The 20,404-nt window shown below is 39.8% G+C and overlaps 1 protein-coding gene and 1 pseudogene across 5 annotated transcripts in view; both read left to right on the top strand.

Moving 5' to 3' along the window:
• SLC44A1 (solute carrier family 44 member 1) overlaps nucleotides 1–20,404 on the top strand; it is a gene marked incomplete at both ends in the record, with an annotated part of 214,177 nt that overhangs the window by 41,555 nt on the left and 152,218 nt on the right. For all 4 annotated transcript variants that reach the window (XM_082657024.1, XM_082657025.1, XM_082657023.1 and 1 more), the window contains one exon: nucleotides 9,714–9,803. In XM_082657024.1, coding sequence (XP_082513150.1) covers nucleotides 9,714–9,803 — 90 coding nt within the window. The remainder of the gene's footprint in view (nucleotides 1–9,713; nucleotides 9,804–20,404) is intronic.
• On the top strand, nucleotides 17,051–18,375 carry LOC309823707 (Y-box-binding protein 1-like; annotated as a pseudogene). Its single transcript has one exon. The product of its transcript is annotated as a Y-box-binding protein 1-like (transcript).

The raw sequence follows: 20,404 nt of genomic DNA, 5'->3' as shown, positions 1-20,404 counted from the left end.
CCTCTTAATCCCCTACCCCTATATTACCCCTCCCCCATCCCTCTCCCCACGGGTAACCACTAGTTTGTTCTCTATATCTGTGAGTCTGCTTCTTTTTTGTTACATTTACTAGTTTGTTGTATTTTTTTAGATTCCACATATAAGTGATATCAGTATCTGTCTGATTTATTTCACTTAGCATTAATACCCTCCACGTCCATCCATGTTTTTGCAAATGGCAAGGTTTCATTCTTTTTTATGAGTTTCAGTATAGTCTTAAACAGTGCTACCAGCCTTTACTTCTGAAAGTGTTTTTCAGTGGGAGCATCAATCCTAACCATGAACCCTTATGCGCTGGTTTCCAGAAATGTATTGTGAGAGAGGTTGGCACTGTCTGTATTCACGTCTCCCAGTCAGTGTGTGACCAGATACATTTTGGAGAGTCTCACAGTAAGGTCTCAGAGAAGTCCTGCTCAAAAGACTAGATTTCATTAACTAGCATTTCCAAAACGTAGTTAAATCTGGAATTTATTTTTCTTACAGAACCTACTGACCAACATCTTTGGGAAATGTTATACTTTACAATATCTGTGGGAAAAGGAGCCAGCCTGTGATGCAATAGAATGCTTTTTAAGGAAATGGTCTCATGCAGGAGAGGCAGTGAGGATGTTTGCTCTAACATTATGGTACTTGAATGGTAAAAGACCTCACCTTGTTCATTCATCCATTAAATAAATTTGCTGAGAGCCTATTATGGGCTAGACGCTGTTCATCTACTGGGGATATAGCAGTGAATAAAACCCAACAAGTCCCTGCCCGAAGTAGGCAGTAAGGTAGGAAGAATGGCCATTATATGTTCAGCCACTTAGGGTAAGATTCTACTTTCATGTGGAATAGGCTTTCACTTGAAGAATATTAAGTACTTACTGATCCCTGATTTAAACAAAAAATAAAAACATTATCCTTACCCTCAAAAAGTTCGTAATCTACTGGGGAAGCAAATAATTATAATGTGAAATAATAATTACGGTGATGGTGGTGTGTACACAGTGTGTTACAGGAACACGAAAGGAATGTAATCTATATTTTTGTAAATTATTTAACTGTGATAAGTATTTGTTCCCTTAGGCACTGCCACAGAACTGAACATATATTTATTTCTGTGCACAATTGCTATGGACTAAAAACTCTTCATTGGCAAAGATGAGATCTAATTTTGATTTAAGACATAAACTTACTCCTTTCCACTCACCTCTTAGCTATGTATATGATCAGTGTAGTCTTCATGTTTCTTCTCCATAAGTCATCATTGTCTTCATAAGTCAGTTCTTAGCCATTCCATCAAGGAAAGGAAGCAAGATTGGAATGACAATCCTCGTTTGAGTACCTATGAATTCCTGCTTTAAAAGAAAGGGTTACAGTATAGCAAGAAAAGTCAGTAAATCCGTTAGCTATATGGAAACTGGCTGTACTGTAGCAGGTTGCAGGTGCAAAGTACAATTCTGGTCCTTTCAGTCTGCCCTTGGTGTCACCAAGTACTGAAGATGTTCTGACACTTGTAGGATGTGATGGGGGGGGGAATGAAGCCCATGAAAACTGTATAATTAGAATAAAACCAAATAGTAATTTTAAATTAAAAACATTGCTTACAAATGATTCAGAAGAAAGGCACGTTAGAAATACTATTAGAGGATTACAGATAAGGCTTATCTGTATAACTTTGATCATGTTTCATTGGTCATGGAGGTAAAAGATGCTATTAGCTATGTTGCAGGACAGGAGGAACGTGGCCTCTGCCCAGTAATTGTCATGTGCTTGTGTGCAAGAAAGACAGCCCCTGAGAAGTCTGATGGAAGAAGGACAACTCTAACAGACCCACAGTTACTTTTTTTTAGGGCATTCAGGGAAAGAATGAAGTCATAGGCAACATATCTCCCATGATCTTTCTGTCACTGTGTAAATACATAACTCAGAGCAGCTCTAGTTGCCATTTCCCCCTTTTTCCTTAAATAGATGAATGTTTGTGATTTAGCATAAAGTTCATGAACTAAGAGAAGCAGTTGGACACAGATGCCTGTATCTTTCCACTCAATGTATCTTATTACCTTTAACTGCCTGTTAAAATCACAGCTCTTATTTTTACCTTGCAAATATGAATTGCCATCACCAAGCTTAGCGAATGAAATGGGCTACTTGTGGCAACTGTAAGGAGTTATGCACTCCAAATCCTTGAGAGAGCTTTCCCAAGGACAGGCAACATCTTTCAAAATCCTATTACAAGATTTTAGTTTCAGGTGCTATGAACAGAAAGTTGAAAGCCTCCATGTTTTACTGCTACCCAACTTCATCAGGTCTGCTCACTCTATTCAGGAGTGTGGCAAAAATGATACACATTAGCTCTTTTATTCTTTTGTTACTACTCTGCACAAATAAAAGCATTTTGGGGAATTTAATGAACCAGTATGTCCTTGGAGGGAGCTTTGAAGATTTGGAGTGTATGAATATTGGAGGTTTTTGTGTAAAACAGATGGGCATGAACAAAATGACGTCCTCACAGATAGTCCAGTGCTTGCGACATATGTACTTACTTAGATCACAAATGTCTGTAGCAGTGACCTTGGAGATGCATTCAGTGACTGCTTTAGAGGCTTTCTAGTTGTGCCACGGAGTAGCTGGGAAATGAAAACTAAAGTAGAGCCGCTGGACAGGGTACTAGGTAAAGACAGTTGTACTAGGTAAATGACAGGGAGCCTGTAGTTCTTTAGCCCATCAGAAATTCCAATTTGTAGCAACTCTGGATGTATGCGACAAGATAGTACTTAACTCAGTATTAGTAGGAACCTCACCAATGACATCAACATGAAAATATTATTCTAGTAGCTTAGTTAAATATAGCCCTGCACTAATTGTTCCAGAAAACAAAGGAAGATACGTTTTCTCTTTTCCAAAACTGAAAGGCTCCTTTCTAACTGGAGCAGCCATAAAATGTAGTACAGAGAAATCTAATGGGTACAAAGTGAGGAAAATGGCTGATTTTTGTTTTTTTAAACCAACTTAATGTTCTGTTTGTTTACTACTAAACATTTCTGAGTGGAATAATTCTTATTTGGCAGTCAATATTTCGCCATCATAGGTAGCGAGAATTTTTAGTATGTTTTGGGCACAAAAACACATTCTATTTTAGACAACAGAGGATCATTTTTTAGTGTTTGCTTCAGAAGTTTATGAGGTAATTTCAATAAATCTTGCAAATGTTTGCTTAATGGTTCCCTATCTCTATTCCTGCAGTACTTTTTACACATCTCTATTTTGGCATCACTCACATTATCAGTCCTTAGTTTGCCTGTCTTGCTAAACTAGAGCTCTGTAAGGGTAGGGGCTATTGTACATGGCTTTGGATCTCAGGTTCTTTGTGTGGTGCTCAGTATTTATTTGAAAAACCAACAGAATGCTTAAGAGTATTACCTGACAAATTAAGTAACTTCTTAGTATAACTGACAATACCATTTTTTTTAGCACATTTTTCATTATTTTCAAACCATGTTTACAAAAATCTGGTGTATCAAGGAAAGACTCATAGCATTAGGTAATACTGTTACTAGATTACGATAAGAATCTTTTGGGAATCTTTGTACATCTGTCTTAATTAGGAGAGAGTCATACAGACAATATGCAGAGCATAGAAAAAGGGCAGGGAGCATTTGATCTTTGCCGTTAGGTATCAACTGGATCTTCTGACTTCCTGGATTTTGGACCCTACTTGTTTCCGTATTTGAGACCTAGCTGACTCTTTCTGTCTTAACTCTGGATTGTTGCTGTTGCCTCTCTGATCCTTTTATATCTTCCTGATCCAACCAGCCCTGCCTACTTCTGTGAACTAGATTCACATCTGCCAGACCTTTTCCTACCTGATTTGTTCCCTGGCTTGGCCCACACTGCCAGCCCTATTACTGCTGATGCCCTCCAGTGATGCCTGATTTGACTGATTGTAACATATCACTTGTCAAAATCTTTGTGTGTGACTATTATCTAAAAAAACAGTTACTCAACAACTGTGTCTTCATTAGGAACAACATGGAAATTTTATTTTATTTTATTTTTTTTATTTATTATTTTATTTTTGGCTGCGTTGGCTCCTGGCCGCTGCGCGCTGGCTTTCTCCAGCTGCGGTGAGCGGGGCTGCTCTTTGCTGCGGTGCGTGGGCCTCCCATTGCAGTGTCCACCCCCGTTGCGGAGCACGGGCTCTAGGCGCCCGGCCTTCTGTAGTTGTGGCATGTGGACTCAGCAGCCGTGGCTCGCGGGCTCCAGAGCGCAGGCTCAGCAGTTGTGGCGCACAGGCTCAGGTGCTCCGCGGCATGTGGGATCCTCCCGGACCAGGGACCGAATCCGTGTCCCTTGCATTGGCAGGCCGATTCCCAACCACTGCACCACCTGGGAATTCCCAACATGGAAATTTAAGATAAAACTTTTTATAGGTTTATTTCCTAAAAAAATACACACCCCTATCATATCAAATTCACCAGAAGGTCTTGGTTTTAGCTATTAGGGTTCATAGTGAATGTGAAGTCTAGGATATATATAGTTGCCTGTACTATGACTTCTGTAAGATACTATGGAAAAAAAAATTTTTTTAAATCTATGATGTAGAAAATGTAGGAAGGAATGTGAAGATGTTAAATATTGTTCCTCCCTAACTTTAAGGATATGAATATAATACAAACATAAGGCATACATCAGCTGTGGTCTGACTTAGATTTATTTTTTATGGTCTAATACTAACATTAAAAATTGTAATTCTGCTTTCTAGGTTATTAATCTTGTAGAGTGTGCAAGAAGACTGTAATGAGAATGTTGTTATACACATATATTCACACGCTTATTTTTAAAATACTTTATTGTGGGAAATTTCAAAACTTCATTTTACAAGTCTTTATTTCTTTGTGTATATCCAAGTTTGTGTCGTATCATATTCTTTCAGCCTGAAGAGCATTAACATTTTTTTTTTAATATTTTGATGTATTTTTATTTTATTTATTTTTTTATTTTATTTTTTTTAACATCTTTATTGGGGTATAATTGCTTTACAATGATGTGTTAGTTTCTGCTTTATAACAAAGTGAATCAGTTATACATATACATATGTTCCCATATCTCTTCCCTCTTGCGTCTCCCTCCCTCCCACCCTCCCTATCCCAGCATTAACATTTTTTGTACTTCAGGTTTGCTGCTGATAAATTCTCTTAGGTTTTCATTGAAAAAGTCTTCATTTCTGAGAGACATTTTCTCGGGTATAGAATTCTGAGTTAATAATGTTTTTGTTTTTCTTTTTAATTCTTTCAGTAATTTAAAGATGTCATTCCATGGTTTTTTGCTTTGCATAGTTTCTGATAAGAAGTTTGCGTAATCGTTGCTTCTCTGATTATAGTGTGCCTTTTCCTCCCTCTTGCTGCCATCAAGATGATGTCTTTATATTTGGTTTTCAACATTTTGGATATAGTTTGTGTAGGATGTGTTTGTGTGTGTGTATGCAGGCATGTGTGTGTTGTATTTATTCTGCTTGGGATTCTCTTAGCTTCTTGGATCTGTGCTTTGATTTCTTTTGTTATTTTTGGAAAATTCTCAGTCATTATTTCTTTATTCATTCCCTATGCTCCCTTTAATCTTCTTTTGGGATTCCAATTACACATATGTTAGACCGTTTGCTATTATCCTGTAGTTCTTGGATGTTCCGTTCTGGGTTTTTAATTTTCATTCTCTTTTTCTTTGTGTTTCACTTTGGGTAATTTCTGTTGACCTATCCTTGAATTTATCGATTCTTTCCTTGGCAGTGTCTAGTCTACTGATGAGCCAGACAAAGGCATTCTTCATCTCTGTTACCATGGTTTTTTTATTTTTAGCATTTTCTTAACTCTTTCTTATAGTTTCCATCTCTCTGCTAGAGTTTGAGGACTCAGGTTTCAGTACTGAATTTTCCACTTATTTTCTTTGAACCTTGGTTTTCTCTTTTACAGAGCAGCAAAACTGGGAATATATAATAACAACTAACAGAATTGTTTTGAAGATCAAAACAATTGATCTTGGGCAAGTCAGGCAAGTCCCTTCCTTTCCTTTCCCTAGGTCACTTAAAGGCTTAGACTGTATGATTACTTTGGTCCTATTTTGTTCCTGAATTGTAAGATTCTGTGAATGGAAAGGGACCTAACATTGATTGACAGCCTTTATTAACCTCATGTAGAATTTGAGAAAGGGATAAAAATCACATTTAAAAAGTGCTTTTGCAAAACATTTTACTTTTGCTAAGTCTATGTGGATTTTAATTGGAAGAAACAGACAGCATTAAATCCAGTTACCACTTGGTTAAGTCTGTTAAAGAATCATTAAATTCTTTCAACTGTTGGGTTTCCTGACTTGCTTGAAAAATTTCATGGCTCATAAAACATCTCTCTTTTTCGCTGTGCCTATAGGATTTTAAATTATTGGGTTGGCTCCCAAATTTTGCTGTGTGAGGAAAAACTAATGGAGGTGTTTTTGCTCTTTACTGACTAGTGCAAAATGAATGATATTTTCATCAGATTTGGTTTTGTGGCCACAGACCTGGGTTCAAATTCTGGTTGCACAGTTGTGAAACCTTGGTCTGATTACTTAACTTTTTTTTTTTTTGCTTTTTAAAATTTATTTATTTATTTTTGGCTGTGTTGGGTCTTCGTTTCTGTGCGAGGGCTTTCTCTAGTTGTGGCAAGCAGGGGCCACTCTTCATCGCGGTGCACAGGCCTCTCACTATCGCGGCCTCTCTTGTTGCGGAGCACAGGCTCCAGACGCGCAGGCTCAGTAGTTGTGGCTCACGGGCCTAGTTGCTCCGCGGCATGTGGGATCTTCCCAGACCAGGGCTTGAACCCGTGTCCCCTGCATTAGCAGGCAGACTCTCAACCACTGCGCCACCAGGGAAGCCCCTGATTACTTAACTTTTGAGCCTGAGTTTCCTTAGCTGTGAAATAGGGATGATACATACATCAGAGAGCTATTTTGAAAGTAATGTGTATAAAGCTTTGGGTATAGTGCCTAGTTAATAGTAATCAATAACTGAAAGCATTAAAAACAGTAGCTAAAATGAAAGATGCCACCATTAAGTCAAAATTTTAGTAATAGAAGGGGAAAAGGTGAATTTAATATTCTTTCTGTCCTTTTAGTGGAAAGGTCCACCTGGTAAAGGGATATTTTCACAATAGCGAGAAGGTTAACTGAAAAGTGAGTATTGATAAATAAGAATTATAACCAAGAATCAGTGCTTACTGTGTGACAGATGCTCACATTTAATCCTCAGAATAGCCTATGAGGTAAGCTGCCCCTCCTGGAGAAGCCTTTCTTTATCTGAGTGAGGTCACTACCTCCTTTTTTGGTATTCTTCTACTCCGTGTTGTACTCTATGTTTTATAAATGTAACTCCTACCCCTTCTCCATTTCTCATCCCCAGTGAAAGGTTTTCTATGTATTTGGCCCAGAAGTGGCCCACAGTAAGTTGACTGTTGAGATATTGAATCTTTGTGTTTTTCTGGTCAAAATGAAATTCTACCTTCTTTATGTTATAGGTAAAAATTTAAGCATTAAAAGCTGAATGTTGGTCTGAAGTAAAAATACGAAGAAAATAGCTGTGGATAAAGAAAATGCTCAATCAGTCTGAGACTTGTCCGCACCCCCCTCCGCTGCCTTCCCCTAATACATACTGTTTGTTAAGATAAACAAGTATAGTATTTCAAAGTAGCCATTGCTCTGGAAATCACCTTAGAGTAAATGTAATGAATTTCAAAGATGTGTCCAAGTTCTGTGTGTGTAAGTAATTTTACTATAATGGGTATTATTCAAGCTTGAAATTATTTAATACAAAGAAACATTCTTTATTCATACTATGAACAACTGTCTTCCAAAACACAGACCACAATGCGTGCATTCTTATTTGAATAACACAGGGAATAATGTCAAATTATTTTTGCAGTTTTTTTGTCATTGCACAAATTTTCACAAAACTGCATTCCTGACCATAGATTTTTAGAGTTGGAAGGAACCTAAGAGATTTAATCTCACTTCTTCCTGCCACCCAGGGAGATGAAGCGTTTTATCTAAAGTCATGTAACTAACTAATGACAGAGCCAAGGAGAGGACAGAGTCCTTTATCCAGTTGCCATAGTGTTATATTCCTCTGGAAAACACTGCCTACTCGCTCTTGGTTTTTAATGCTAGTTAGAGCCTTGGCGTGAGGTTTTTCTCCATGACTAACTAGTGCTCTCTTGTTTTCTTGTGTGGGTGTCTGGGAACAAGCTATCAAGGGTGGTGGTTTTTGTTGTTGTTTGTGAAAAACTAACAGTGTATAAGACACTGAGGAAGGGAAAGGCATTTGTCTGGTTAGCATTTAGGGGTCAGGAAGGAGTGTTTGTAGCTCCAGCGCTTTGCCCTCAGTGTCCATAGGCAGGTATTTTAAAGTTGGGTTTCATAACCTGGGGTCTGAATTCCCTAAACTTTTAAGAAAATTATGCAACTTAGTTATGCTTATCTCCTAAGAAAAGAATCTATAGCTTTCATCAGGTTGTCAAAGTTAAAAACTGTTTTAGAAGGAGAGAAAGCTAAGCAAACCTTATTAAGAACTGGGTCCCCACTCTTGAACTCTACGTACTAATTATACTAGAGGGCTCTCTTATCTTCTTACCACACCTTGTGCTGCTGTCCTTTCCTACTGACAGGCCTTCTCCGGATAGCTTCCTGGATCTTGTCATGGAAGCCACTGGAGGCCCTGGCCTTCTTTTTGCAGGAACTTTTCTCATAAGTTTCCCAAAGCTACCTTCTCTCTCCCTTCTCTGCTTACTGTTTCCAGGAAAAGGTGTGAGACTCAGGGATTTTTGTTCATTAGAAAGCTCAAGAGTGTTATTTCAGTTACATTCTGGTTAAAGGGAATTTGTGAGCTGATTTGAGAACCTAAGACTATCGCTGTATGAAAAAAAAAATGCATTCAATTCCAATCAGTACTTTGCAAGTTAACTTTTAGAATGCCTTTAGCTTTTTAGTTAGGGAATCTTTGTGTTTGATCTAAAAACTCTTTACACTTTCTAAAAACAGAATGAAAATCTGTGGATGGTGGTTTAGGAGTTGCCCAGATCTGTCTGTAAAAGTGTTTTAATTTAGTTTTTTGTTCCTGAATTTTATTAGACTTAGAAGAGTCTACCCCTCAATAGGAATTCATAATTAAAGAGCTTCCTTCCTAGATGAGAACATGTAGAAAGCACGTTCTACATTTTTAAGTCTAGCCTCTGGACATACAAAGAAAAAGCTACCACCAAGATTGATGTTGGAAGAATTTGTTTGTTTATTAATTTAAAAAAGCCCTTACTAAGTATATACCATGAACCCTCAAGCATCATGTTGGACGCTGGGAAATGAGAAGTGGCCTCTTCCCTTGCAAAGTTCATGCTCTGCTAGGGGCACAGCTCAATCAATAATAATTCAGCATGCTAACTGCTCTAATAGAGGTACCAAAACAGCATTGGAATCAGTCCTGGCCAGGAAGAGAGGTGGGTGTTAGGGTAAAATTCACAGAAAGGTGACAGATATTTGAGGTTTCTATTGAACTGAAAGGTTCAATAGGAATTTGTCAGGAAAAGAAGGGATCTAGGTATCGATGGCATGTTTGCACCTTCCTAACTTTAACTGAAATTCACGTTTACCACTCTCTTTGTGTTTTCAATTAGAGCTCCAAACGAGAATGGAAGCCACTGGAGGACCGTTGTTGCACAGACATACCGTGGCTGCTGCTTTTTATCCTGTTCTGCATTGGGATGGTAAGAAACTCACAGAGCCTCAGAACCTGAACTCATGATCCGAGGGGATGACGGGGAGTTAGTTTAAAGAGGGAACTTGTTATTTATTTATTTATATCTGTAAATAAATAAATAACCCCTCTTGAATTGCTTACATCTGGAAGTCCTAGGATACCATTGAAGCAGGTTATTTTTCCCCATACAGTTAAGTGGTATTTGGTACCCCTTGACTTTTTTTTTTTTTTTTTGGTTTGCATGAAAACTGTGATCAAAATTAAGGAATAATTGAAACTCTATGTCTTTGACTAGCCCATTTCAGAAAGCCAGGCCATTTGACCAAAATATCCGTGAACTATGATCTTGATGGGATGGTGAGCAGAGCAATGGTCATGGGGTCAAGTCCTGAGTATTCATCCAACCCAGTCACACAAACCTGATGGTTATTTTTGTGCCATTCAGTTTCCTTTCAGGGACTTGGTGTTCTTTTGTATAAAATTAGAGGTTTTGCTAGATGATATCTACAGTGCTTCCAGTTCTGACATCTTTTAGTTCTTCCTAGAAGGAGGCTGGTTTCTCCCTGCTTCTTCCTCCTTCGACCCATACTAGGCTCCTGCTGCCTGCTGTGTCTACTGTAATAAGTGGCATCTCTCAGTCAGAGGTCACGGGAGCTGGTGATTTTCCAGTGGGTGCGGAGGATGGAGGAACAGAGTGCAAAGTGCTGGGGCTGTGCTTACTCAGATTGCATCCCCGCTCTACCCTGCAGGGGTTTCCACACAGGGTTCAGGGACTTTAGTGTCACTGCCACCAGTGTGCTGGGCTGGAAAAAAGGTAGAAAGCAGCTGTTTTAGAGCTAGCCGATATTTCGAGCTAGCAAGGACTTAGAAATCCTCATCTGGTGCATCACCCTCATTATATACGTTAAGAACATCAGACCCCAGAGATGATAATGAACATCCCAAGGCCACACTGTTAGTGAATGGCAGAGTTGGGAACAGAGCCCAGGACTCTTTACCTTCCAGGCCAGTGCTCTTTTCTGCCACTTAGTTTCCTCTCCCTCGAGGGGATCAGGGGATCACGCAGACAGTATTGTTCTCTCTTTCCTTAGGCTTTGCAGCTGGAAACACAATCATGCTACCTCAGGCACCCTTTTTTTTTTCACTCAAGTGTGAGTGTATTTAACCTCCTTTTTCCCATACCTTTTTTTTTTTTTTTTTAGGAATCTTGTTATTTTTTATTTATTACTACTTTTTAGGTAATCCTATTCTGCGTCTCTCTGCGGCTGCCCACCTCGAAAATGTCATTTGAGAAGCACAGAACAACCCTATTCATGGCTAATAGGCGTAAGTGTAGGCACCAGTCCAGCTCCTGAATCAAGGAAAAGAAAGCAGTGAACTCTGATGAGATACAATAAATCCAGTAAAATAAAGAGTGTTAGTTTTAAAGATAATAGCTCAGTTTCATCAAATCTAGGATATTTAGAAAACATCAAAATACCCATTTCCTAACTTAGGACTTGTAAGATGTTGTTCAAGAGTCTACTTAGTTCAATGGAGTAGCAGCTGAAATGCAGCATCAGAGTGTGGAGAACATTCTTTGCTAACAGAACTAGTCTACAACCTCTCCCCACCCCTGAATTTCACCCTGGGATAAATAGCAGCTGACCTTTCAAAATTATGTTTATAAAAATACGTACCTGCCACCCGAGGTGCTTTTGATTTTCTGTGCTAAAATAGCTCAGGAAAGTGCAATCATTAATGTTAATAGGCTGATTTGGGAGTGACCAGAGAGTAAGGAGCCATTTGTTTACTGAAACGTTGTAATGCAGTGGTAATTAATATACTGTTAATTTCAGTGTGATGGTAATTAAGACCCCCTGTGTGTACTCTTAAATGCAGGCATAGCATTATTTGTTTTGGAATGATTCTTTTTATGGATTACCATCTTGGAGCTGAGCTAACATCAAATTTTGCCATGTGGAAACTGGAGAAATCTCAAAGTTCTGTTGCACGCCTTACTGGAACAACAATAGACCAGAGTTTTTTTTTGGTCTTCTGAGTATGTGTTTTGTATGTTTTTTAAAAGTTGTATTTTGTTTTTGCCTTTGGATTTCATTCCATAGTACCTTTCAGAGAAACATTCAACAAATATTTTTTGAGGATTATCATGGGCTTGATGCTTTCATATATATATTTATCTCACTAAATTCTCCCAGTTACACTATGAAATGGGTTTTATCCCCAGTTTACAGGCAAAGTGTAGTGAGATTAAGTATTAGCTTATCTAAGAATATACTGCTGCCCATGAAAGGCAAAAATAGAATAGGAACCGGAACTTTCTGCCTATATTCTTTTCAGCTAGTGGCCCAGTTGCTTCTGCTTTTATAGTCAATCTTTGCAGCCCATTACTCAAACTATAACTTTACTCACTGCCCTTACTTGCAGTTCTTTGCTCACTCCTTGGTATCTATTCTGTAGTTCTGAAATATTTTAAGATCTTGTCATCTTTTACTCATTTTCACCATTAAATCTTTTTATTTATACATGTTCATCTCATCATAAATACTTGTACTTCTCTTTTATTTCTTCCCTTACTTTTAAGGTTTTTCCATGCTTGTCTAGAACTTAGAGTATTTTTCAAAGTAAATTGCTATCAGCCTTTGTGAGAGCTATCGTCTTCCACATTCAAACTTATTCAATATTTTGAAATTATTGGACATATGCTTACCCTGTTCTAAAAAATTACATGTAGCATTGTACTTCTAAATTTTTATTTTCCATTAAGATAGTAAACAAGTGGTTCTTAACACTAGCTGCATATTGGAATTAGCTGGTATTAGAATAAAAATACTCGTTCCTGGGCCCCACCCCAGTGAATCTGATTTAATCTCTATGGTTCTAATGTTCAGCCAGTGTTGAGACCCACTGTTGTAGGCACTGATAAACTACTGAAGAGTTTTAAGCAAGAAATGATATGGCTGGGTTTAGAAACATGGCCCTGGTAGCCAAAATAAATGTAAAGTCATTGTAAAGAGGGAAGAGATTTCAGGCCACCAGTTCAGAGGCTGATGCAACAGTTCAGATGAGTCTAGATAAGAGGTGAAAAACCTGAAATAAGGAAATAGTAAAGGAGAGGAGAGAGAGTGAAGGAGCGGGATCAATAATATTTGGTGTCACCAGTGTTGCGGGCAAGTGGGAAACAGATAAAGGATGACTAAGAGATTCTTGTGTTATGGGTTCTGTGTAAGCTTTTTCAGCTCAAATCCTACTCCAGCTCCTTGTAGGTTCCAAACCACAGTTTCTGTGCACATGAAGGAATAAGAGTGGGATGGATAAACAAAGCACTACTTTGTTAGTAGCCAAGCAGTCACTTGATTATGCCCAGTAAAGAATTCCTTGGTAAACATGACCTGTGGAATGAAGCTTGGCCCACATGGACTCAAGGTTCTTCCCACCTTTGATAGTCTGACTTCATTCTGTCCCAAGTAGAGGTAGATGTGAGAAGAGGAAAGGAAAGAGATCCACCTGGACCCAATCTGCCCAGATATCTTACCTCAAAAGTCAGGAAAAAGAGGAGTCTGGATGGTCCTAACAGGAGTACGTACCTTGGAAAATAGAAGACACAGATACCTCCTACAACTTACCCCTGATCATTATTGCTGCTTACTTATGGACTAGGTACTGTTCTCTGCACTCAATACAGATTTAATTTTCACAACTGCTCAGTGAAGTAGATACTACTGTTATCATCATTCCCACTTTACAGACAAGGAGGCACAGTGGTATGTTGAATAACTTGTCTAAGATTACACAGTGGCGGCAGCATTGAACCCAGAGTAGAAGAGTTAGAAGGCAAGGCCTCAAGAGATAGTCAGTCCCTTCTTTGTTGCCTGGAATTGGGAACAACGAAAGAAGTTGCTGTTAAGAACATGGACCTGTAGGACACAGTAACCTCACCTGCCAGTTAAATGTGGTCTAGTCAATATTTCAGACTTTGAGCAAAGAGTTTAGCATTCCTCCTTCCTCTAGTGCAGAGTTAGGACGCTAGAGTCCTCTCACTCCAGATCCTAGCTGTGCAGTCTAGTCAGGAACGGTGCTGCTAACGGAGATACGGCATATGCAGGAAGGGGAAGTGGTCTGGGGAAATGTGGAAGGAGGTGGGTTGTGGACATGTACAGTGTGTGGGTAGGGATAAGCAGTTGAAAATACAGAGCTGGAATTTTGGAGAATGATCTGGACTAGAGCTGGATTTAGGAGCCATTATAGGTCTGCATAGGTCGTCCCTGCAGACTGCTTTCAAGGACCTTTTTTATTTTATAGCCGTAGTCTAGTTCTTAGAGCATAGTGTTTCTACCTCATTAACCATTGTGGAGTATGCAGCACAAAGTGAAAGACTCAAAGACTCACTGCAGTGTTTCGTCACCTGTGTGATGGGCTGTGCTTTGGCAGGATGATAGAATAGGAAGAACAGCATGCCAAAAATCACCTTAAGGTCACCTGATCCAAGTGGCTACCTACTTTCTGTTAAATCTTTTGGTTTTTCTTTTTTTTTTATCATTGTGGTAAAATATACATAACTTAAAATTTACTATTTTAACTATTTTTAAATGTACAGTTCAGTTAAATCCATTTACTTTTAATCTACATCCCCTCCCGCCCCTTCCCCACTCAGTCATTATAGTGGATCAGAAGGGCCTATACTTCTCCCTGGAAGTATACCCTGAAAAAATTTACTCTGTATGTACTTTCCCTTAGAATCATAACATTTTGGAAGTGGAAAGGGCTTTTGAGATTAATCTAGTCCATTCTTAATGACAGGTAAGGGGACTGAGGCTCAGAGAATTTAAAGTGACTTGTCTGGGGTCATGAGTACTTGCAAAAGAGCTGGGTTCAGTTCTCAGTACATGTTCTTTGTGTTTTCTTTTCCATTGCTCGAGCTGCCCATGAAACTGAACCTCTCTCTGATTTTGCTCCCTCATGCCCCATGATTCTTCTCTTTTGAGAACACTTCCGTTCTTTCAGGGTGAACTTTACGTATTATAACCCTTTGTACCTTGCACGGCATCTTGCGTTTTTATGTGCTCAATAAATGCCTATTGAGTGGATATTTCCTAGACTTCCAACCATTCTTGTTTTTTTCCTCTTTCTTCTTTCTTAGAGTAATGTATCCTATTAAACTTTAAAGAAATCCAGAAATCTGGCAGATTGGCAAAGCTTTTAACTTTGTTTTTGAAATTTGCTTGCATAAGTATTAGTTCTGCATCAGGCATTCTAATTCTATCCCGTCTGCTGGGTCCTAATAGCCCCCTTGTCTCAGGGTTCTCAGAACAGGAGGAAGAGAAGCCAAGTGTTACTCTGAAGTCTGACAAATTAGTTATTAGCAGACTGACTCCAAGTGTTGATTGAGATAAGAGAGGAAGTCTTTGAGAAAAAAGCCTGGATATATTTTCATTAATCCCCGGGAGAAGGCTGTAAGCCTGAGTCTTTTTCCCCCATCTTTTTATCTTGAAGTATGCTTCATAATGCCATATTCATGCCCCATCCCCACCCCTCATGCATGTTTTGTTGACTTTTTTTTTCTTCAGAGAGAAACTAAGGCCTCTGCCTTGCTCAGTTGCACGGCAAATGCTCCACGTGTGAAATTCGAACAGCTTGTGAAATAAAATATGTCCCTTTTTTTGACTGACAGTGAATGAAACTAAGCCAAAACTCTTACTTAAGTTGAACTAATAAACCCTGTGATGTGAAGGGGAAATGAGCACAGTTCATTAATTAGCAAATTGTCTTTTCTCTGACGTAGGCAGTAGGTACTTATTAGTTGCCAGATCTTGCCTGTGATCTACCATCCCTGCATCCCTTTATCTGATTTGAGTCACCTCCTGTTTGTTATTAGATTTGTCTGCTCCTTCTCTCTCTCTTCAGATAGCAGTTCTGAAAGCACTTCAATAGCTTATCATTTTAAGATTTTAGCCAGGATTCTCTTCCTTACTAATAGACTTACTTTCTCTCTAGTGATTGCTCCCTGCTCTAGGTGTATAAAAGCTTTCCTCGTCCCCCTTATCATTTGCTTAGTTAATGTGATTTCCTTCTGTTGAGTACGGCCCCCATCCGCCTCACGGAGCCATTAAATTATTGAGTGCGTTCCGTAAAATTTCTCTCAGCCTATTTTAATTTCATGTACCACATTTTTTCTCATTTGAAACTGTATTGCTTCCTGCATTTGGATTTCACATTTTTTTAAAAAAGGAGATTGTCTTTTTAATTATATTTGGCCTAGTTCTCCATTGTCACTACTTGTACCATATGGGAAGTCTCTGGAATAACAGTCTTGGTTTCTTTCTATCTTATTAGCTTCCTATTCTCCTTCCTTCTCTGCTGCAGCTTTTTACCCTCTCCACCCTAACGCTTTGGGAAGCTACTAAGAAGTTTAAATGGCCTCTGTGAAAATATGTCAGTGTCCCATTTTACCAATATATATGTAACATTTATAATTTATACTCTGCCTACATCCCAGAGGGATATGAGGTGGCTTATAATTTTTTAAAAAAACAACACAAACACACACACATGCACAAAAACCACATGTCCCACAGTATTGTTAAAAATAGTCATAAAGGGAAATCAGAAACCATTTAAGGCAATCTGCAACACAAAGTACTTATAAACATAAGAAGAATATTTGTATAAAAAGTGAAAGAAGAACATAACCTTTTAATTATGCAAGGGCTTTCCTATTTTAGACTAGTAGTGAAAGAAGAGTGTAATTGTGGTCTGAATGTTTCTGTGTCATAACAAAATGACTGACACTAGTTCTCACTTTCCCTGACCCCTTAGAAAGTCTTGTCTAAAATAGAGAACTGAAGGGGTTTTTGGTTTGTCCCCAATTACTGTTGTCAACCTCTTTAGTCTGACTTTCTCACTAACAGGCACCATACATTGATCACCTGCCATGTACCAGACCAGCTAGAAGTTAGAGATGCATTATCTCATTTAGTCCTCATCATTAGGCTGTGAAACAGTTGATATTACTTTGTGTCAGAGATGAGGAGGAAACATCTAAGTAGGTAACTGGATCAAAGTTATACAGGTAGTAAGTGGTAGAATGAGGGTTTGAATCCAGAACTTTCTGGATTCCCTTTCTATTACTCTGTGATCCTTCTTGTTAAAGAGCTGTATTGGAAAAGTTAGCCATGAAACCTCCAATATTTACCTCCACCTCCAGTTTTGTTTAGTGTAGGGCTTCCTAATTTGAAGTTCAAGGATATGCTTAAAATGGCATGCTGGGAGAGCGGACCCCAGAGAGCCCCGAGCAGTGCCACCGCTTCCGCCGACCTAGTTACCATCACAGCCTGGGAGGAGCCGCAGCTGCTGCAGGGGGCCCCAGTCACCGTCGCCGCAACCAGGAGCAGCGAGGCCGAGACCCGGCAGCCGCCCGCCGCCCTCAGCGCTGCCAACACCACGCCCTGCACGACGGGCAGCGGCGGCGCAGGGCGCCGCGGCACAGGCGGCCTCATATCAGCAGCGCCTGCCAGCGGAGACGACAAGGTCATCGCAACGAAGGTTTTGGAAACGGTAAAATGGTTCATTGTAAGAAACGGGTAGGGCTTCATCAACGGGAATGACACCAAGGAAGATGTATTTGCACACCAGACTGCCGTAAAGAACCCCAGGAAGTACCTTCGCAGCATAGGAGATGGAGAGACTGTGGAGTTTGATGTCGTTGAAGGAGAAAAGGACGCGGAGGCAGCAAATGTTACAGGCCCTGGTGGAGTTCCAGCGCAAGGCAGTCAATGTGCAGCAGACCATAACCATTATAGACGCTCTCCACGTCGCAGGGGTCCTCCCCGCAATTACCAGCAGAATTACCAAATCAGTGAGAGCGGGGAAAAGGATGGGGGATCGGAGAGCGCTCCTGAAGGCCAGGCCCAATAGCGGCGTCCCTACCGCAGGCGAAGGTGCCCATCTTACTGCGTGCGGAGACCCTATGGGCGTCGACCACAGTATTCCAACCCTCCTGTGCAGGGAGAGGTGATGTAGGGTGCTGACAACCAGGGCGCAGGAGAACAAGGTAGACCAGTGAGACAGAATATGTATCGGGGTTATAGACCACGATTCCGCAGGGGCCCTCCTCGCTAGAGACAGCCCGGAGAGGACGGCAATGAAGAAGATAAGGAAAATCAAGGAGATGAGACCCAAGGTCAGCAGCCACCTCAACGTCGGTACCGCCGCAACTTCAATTACAGACGCAGACGCCCAGAAAACCCTAAACCACAAGGTGGCGAAGAGACAAAAGCAGCCGATGATCCACCAGCTGAGAATTCGTCCGCTTGTCTGCTCCCGAGGCTGAGCAGGGCGGGGCTGAGTAAATGCCAGTTTACCATCTCTACCATCATCCGGTTTAGTCATCCAACAAGAAGAAATGAATACGAAATTCCAGCAATAAGCAATGAACAAAAGATTGGAGCTGAAGACCTTAAGTGCTTGCTTTTTGCCTGCTGACCAGATAACTAGAGCTATCTGCATTATCTATGCAGCATGAGGTTTTTATTATTTTTACCTAAAGACGTATCTTTTTGGTAATGACAAATGTGTTTTTTTTTTTTTTAAAAAAGCCTGGTTTTTCTCAATACACCTTTAAAGGTTTTTAAATTGTTTCATATCTGGTCAAGTTGAGATTTTTAAGAACCTCATTTTTAATTTGTAATAAAAGTTTACAGGTTGATTTTTTCAAAAAAGTCAACAAACTGCAAGCACCTGTTAATAAAGGTCTTAAATTTTTAAAAAACGGCATGCTGATTTGCACATGCATATGTATGTTGGGGAGTATACATATTTTTCTCATGTCTTAATATTGGCTTGAAGTTCTGAGGTGGGACTAATTGCCCTGCAGTCTCCTTGGAGGAGTCAGGAGAGAGGGAGAGGGAAACCAGGGTGAGGGTGAATGAGTGAATACTGACCAGCCTATGCCTAACTCCAGTGCTAGCAGTTAGCTGTGCTTTGAGGCAGAAGGGTACTAACATGTACTGAGACAGACACTTTACATTATTATCTTAGGTATTTGTCACAGCAGCCTTAGTGGTAAGTGGTTTTAGCCCCAACTTAGAGATGGGTAAAGTGAGGCATGGAGAATTAAGCAAGTTTGTCCAAGGTCACCTGAATAGAAAATGGACTCATCAGTATTCCACTGATCAGTGCAGGTTTATCTGACTCCAAAGCCCTTGGTCTTTCCCTTACAACATGTTCTCATTTCTAGCGACTGTAATAGCCAACATTTATTGAGCCTTTACTATGTGCCAAACAGGATTCTTAACCCCTTACTGGATTGTTTCATTTAATCCTTACAGCAGCCTTAAGAGCAACACTCATTATCTTCATTTTACAGGTGAGTAGATTGAGGCACAGGGAAGTAAAATAACTTGGCAAAAGGATCAGAGGGTGAGAGGGTAGCGAATCAGGCATAGTCTCTGCTCCAAGTCCACTTTCTTACAAAGCGTAGTTTCAAGACGTTTTCACTAGGTAGACCTACACTCTCTACGCTTCCCCCTTCATTTTCCTTACCTGCACGATAAACATAGAGGAGCTATTTAGAAAAAAGAGTTTGTTTGCCTTTTTAGGAAAGTAGGTTTAAGGGGGAAATCCTTTGAGGCATTGCATATGAGTACAGTATTTACCAGTGTAGACCTGAGCTCTAGCAGGGCTGCTTAGGTAAGTACTATTCATGATACTTGGCTGTGATGAGTGAAACAGTGATAATCTCTATCTTCATTCGTCAGTTTAATAAAGATAACAAAAAACTCAGCCTTTTTAATGACCGTGTTGCAAGAATATTTCTTAACCCCCGTCCTTTCTCCCAATTCAGTCAGTTTATTAGTAGTGACTCACCTTATTTCCTGTTCTTAATGACCAGTAGCCTGCAGTTGAGTGTAGGGTTTTATTGCTTTGCTTTGCTTTGGTCAGTGCATCCTCAATTTAGCAAGCATGATGCAGTTCTGAAGGAAGTACCGTTTGCCTTTGGCACTGTGGCGAAGCATATTCCCATGAAATGAAGTGACCTTTGCGGCACACGGACCCAGTGCCTCACTCTCCTCGAGTCTCCAATATTCAGAGCGTGGCGGTGCTTCATGGTATAATTCTTTGGCTCGTATACAACGTTACTGCAGGAAGGGAACAGAAGTGTTGTGTGTACTGAAGTGATAGTGATTCAAAACCCACATACCTATTGTTCTTTGAATTTTTGTCTTTCATCTGTTGCTGTTGTTCATTTAACAGAACTCTTTTACAACCAAATAAAACTAAAGAATGAAGAAAGCTGGGTCTGAATCTATGCTCTGATCTTTACTAGCTTCTATGGCCTTGGGCAACTTATTTGCTCTCTGGGCCTCAGTTTCCCCATCATCAGGATTAGAGAAAGTGTATGAGAAGCATCTGGTACAGATCCAGGCATTGAGCAGATGTTCAATACAGAGAAGCTGCTATTATTATTGTAAAATGCAAAGACAACCTTATGATGTAAAAGCTTGAGATTTGTTATTGTAGCAAATAGTGTTGCCCTGTGGACTGCTTTGTATATCGCTTATGTGAAATCCAAGGAAAACAGTGAAATAGTGTTTGCAAAAGGAAAGATAG

This window comes from Grampus griseus, assembly GCF_964374135.1.
Source record: "Grampus griseus genome assembly, chromosome: 6".
Taxonomy (NCBI): Eukaryota; Metazoa; Chordata; class Mammalia; order Artiodactyla; family Delphinidae; genus Grampus; species Grampus griseus.
This window is presented reverse-complemented; position numbering and strand designations above follow the sequence as displayed.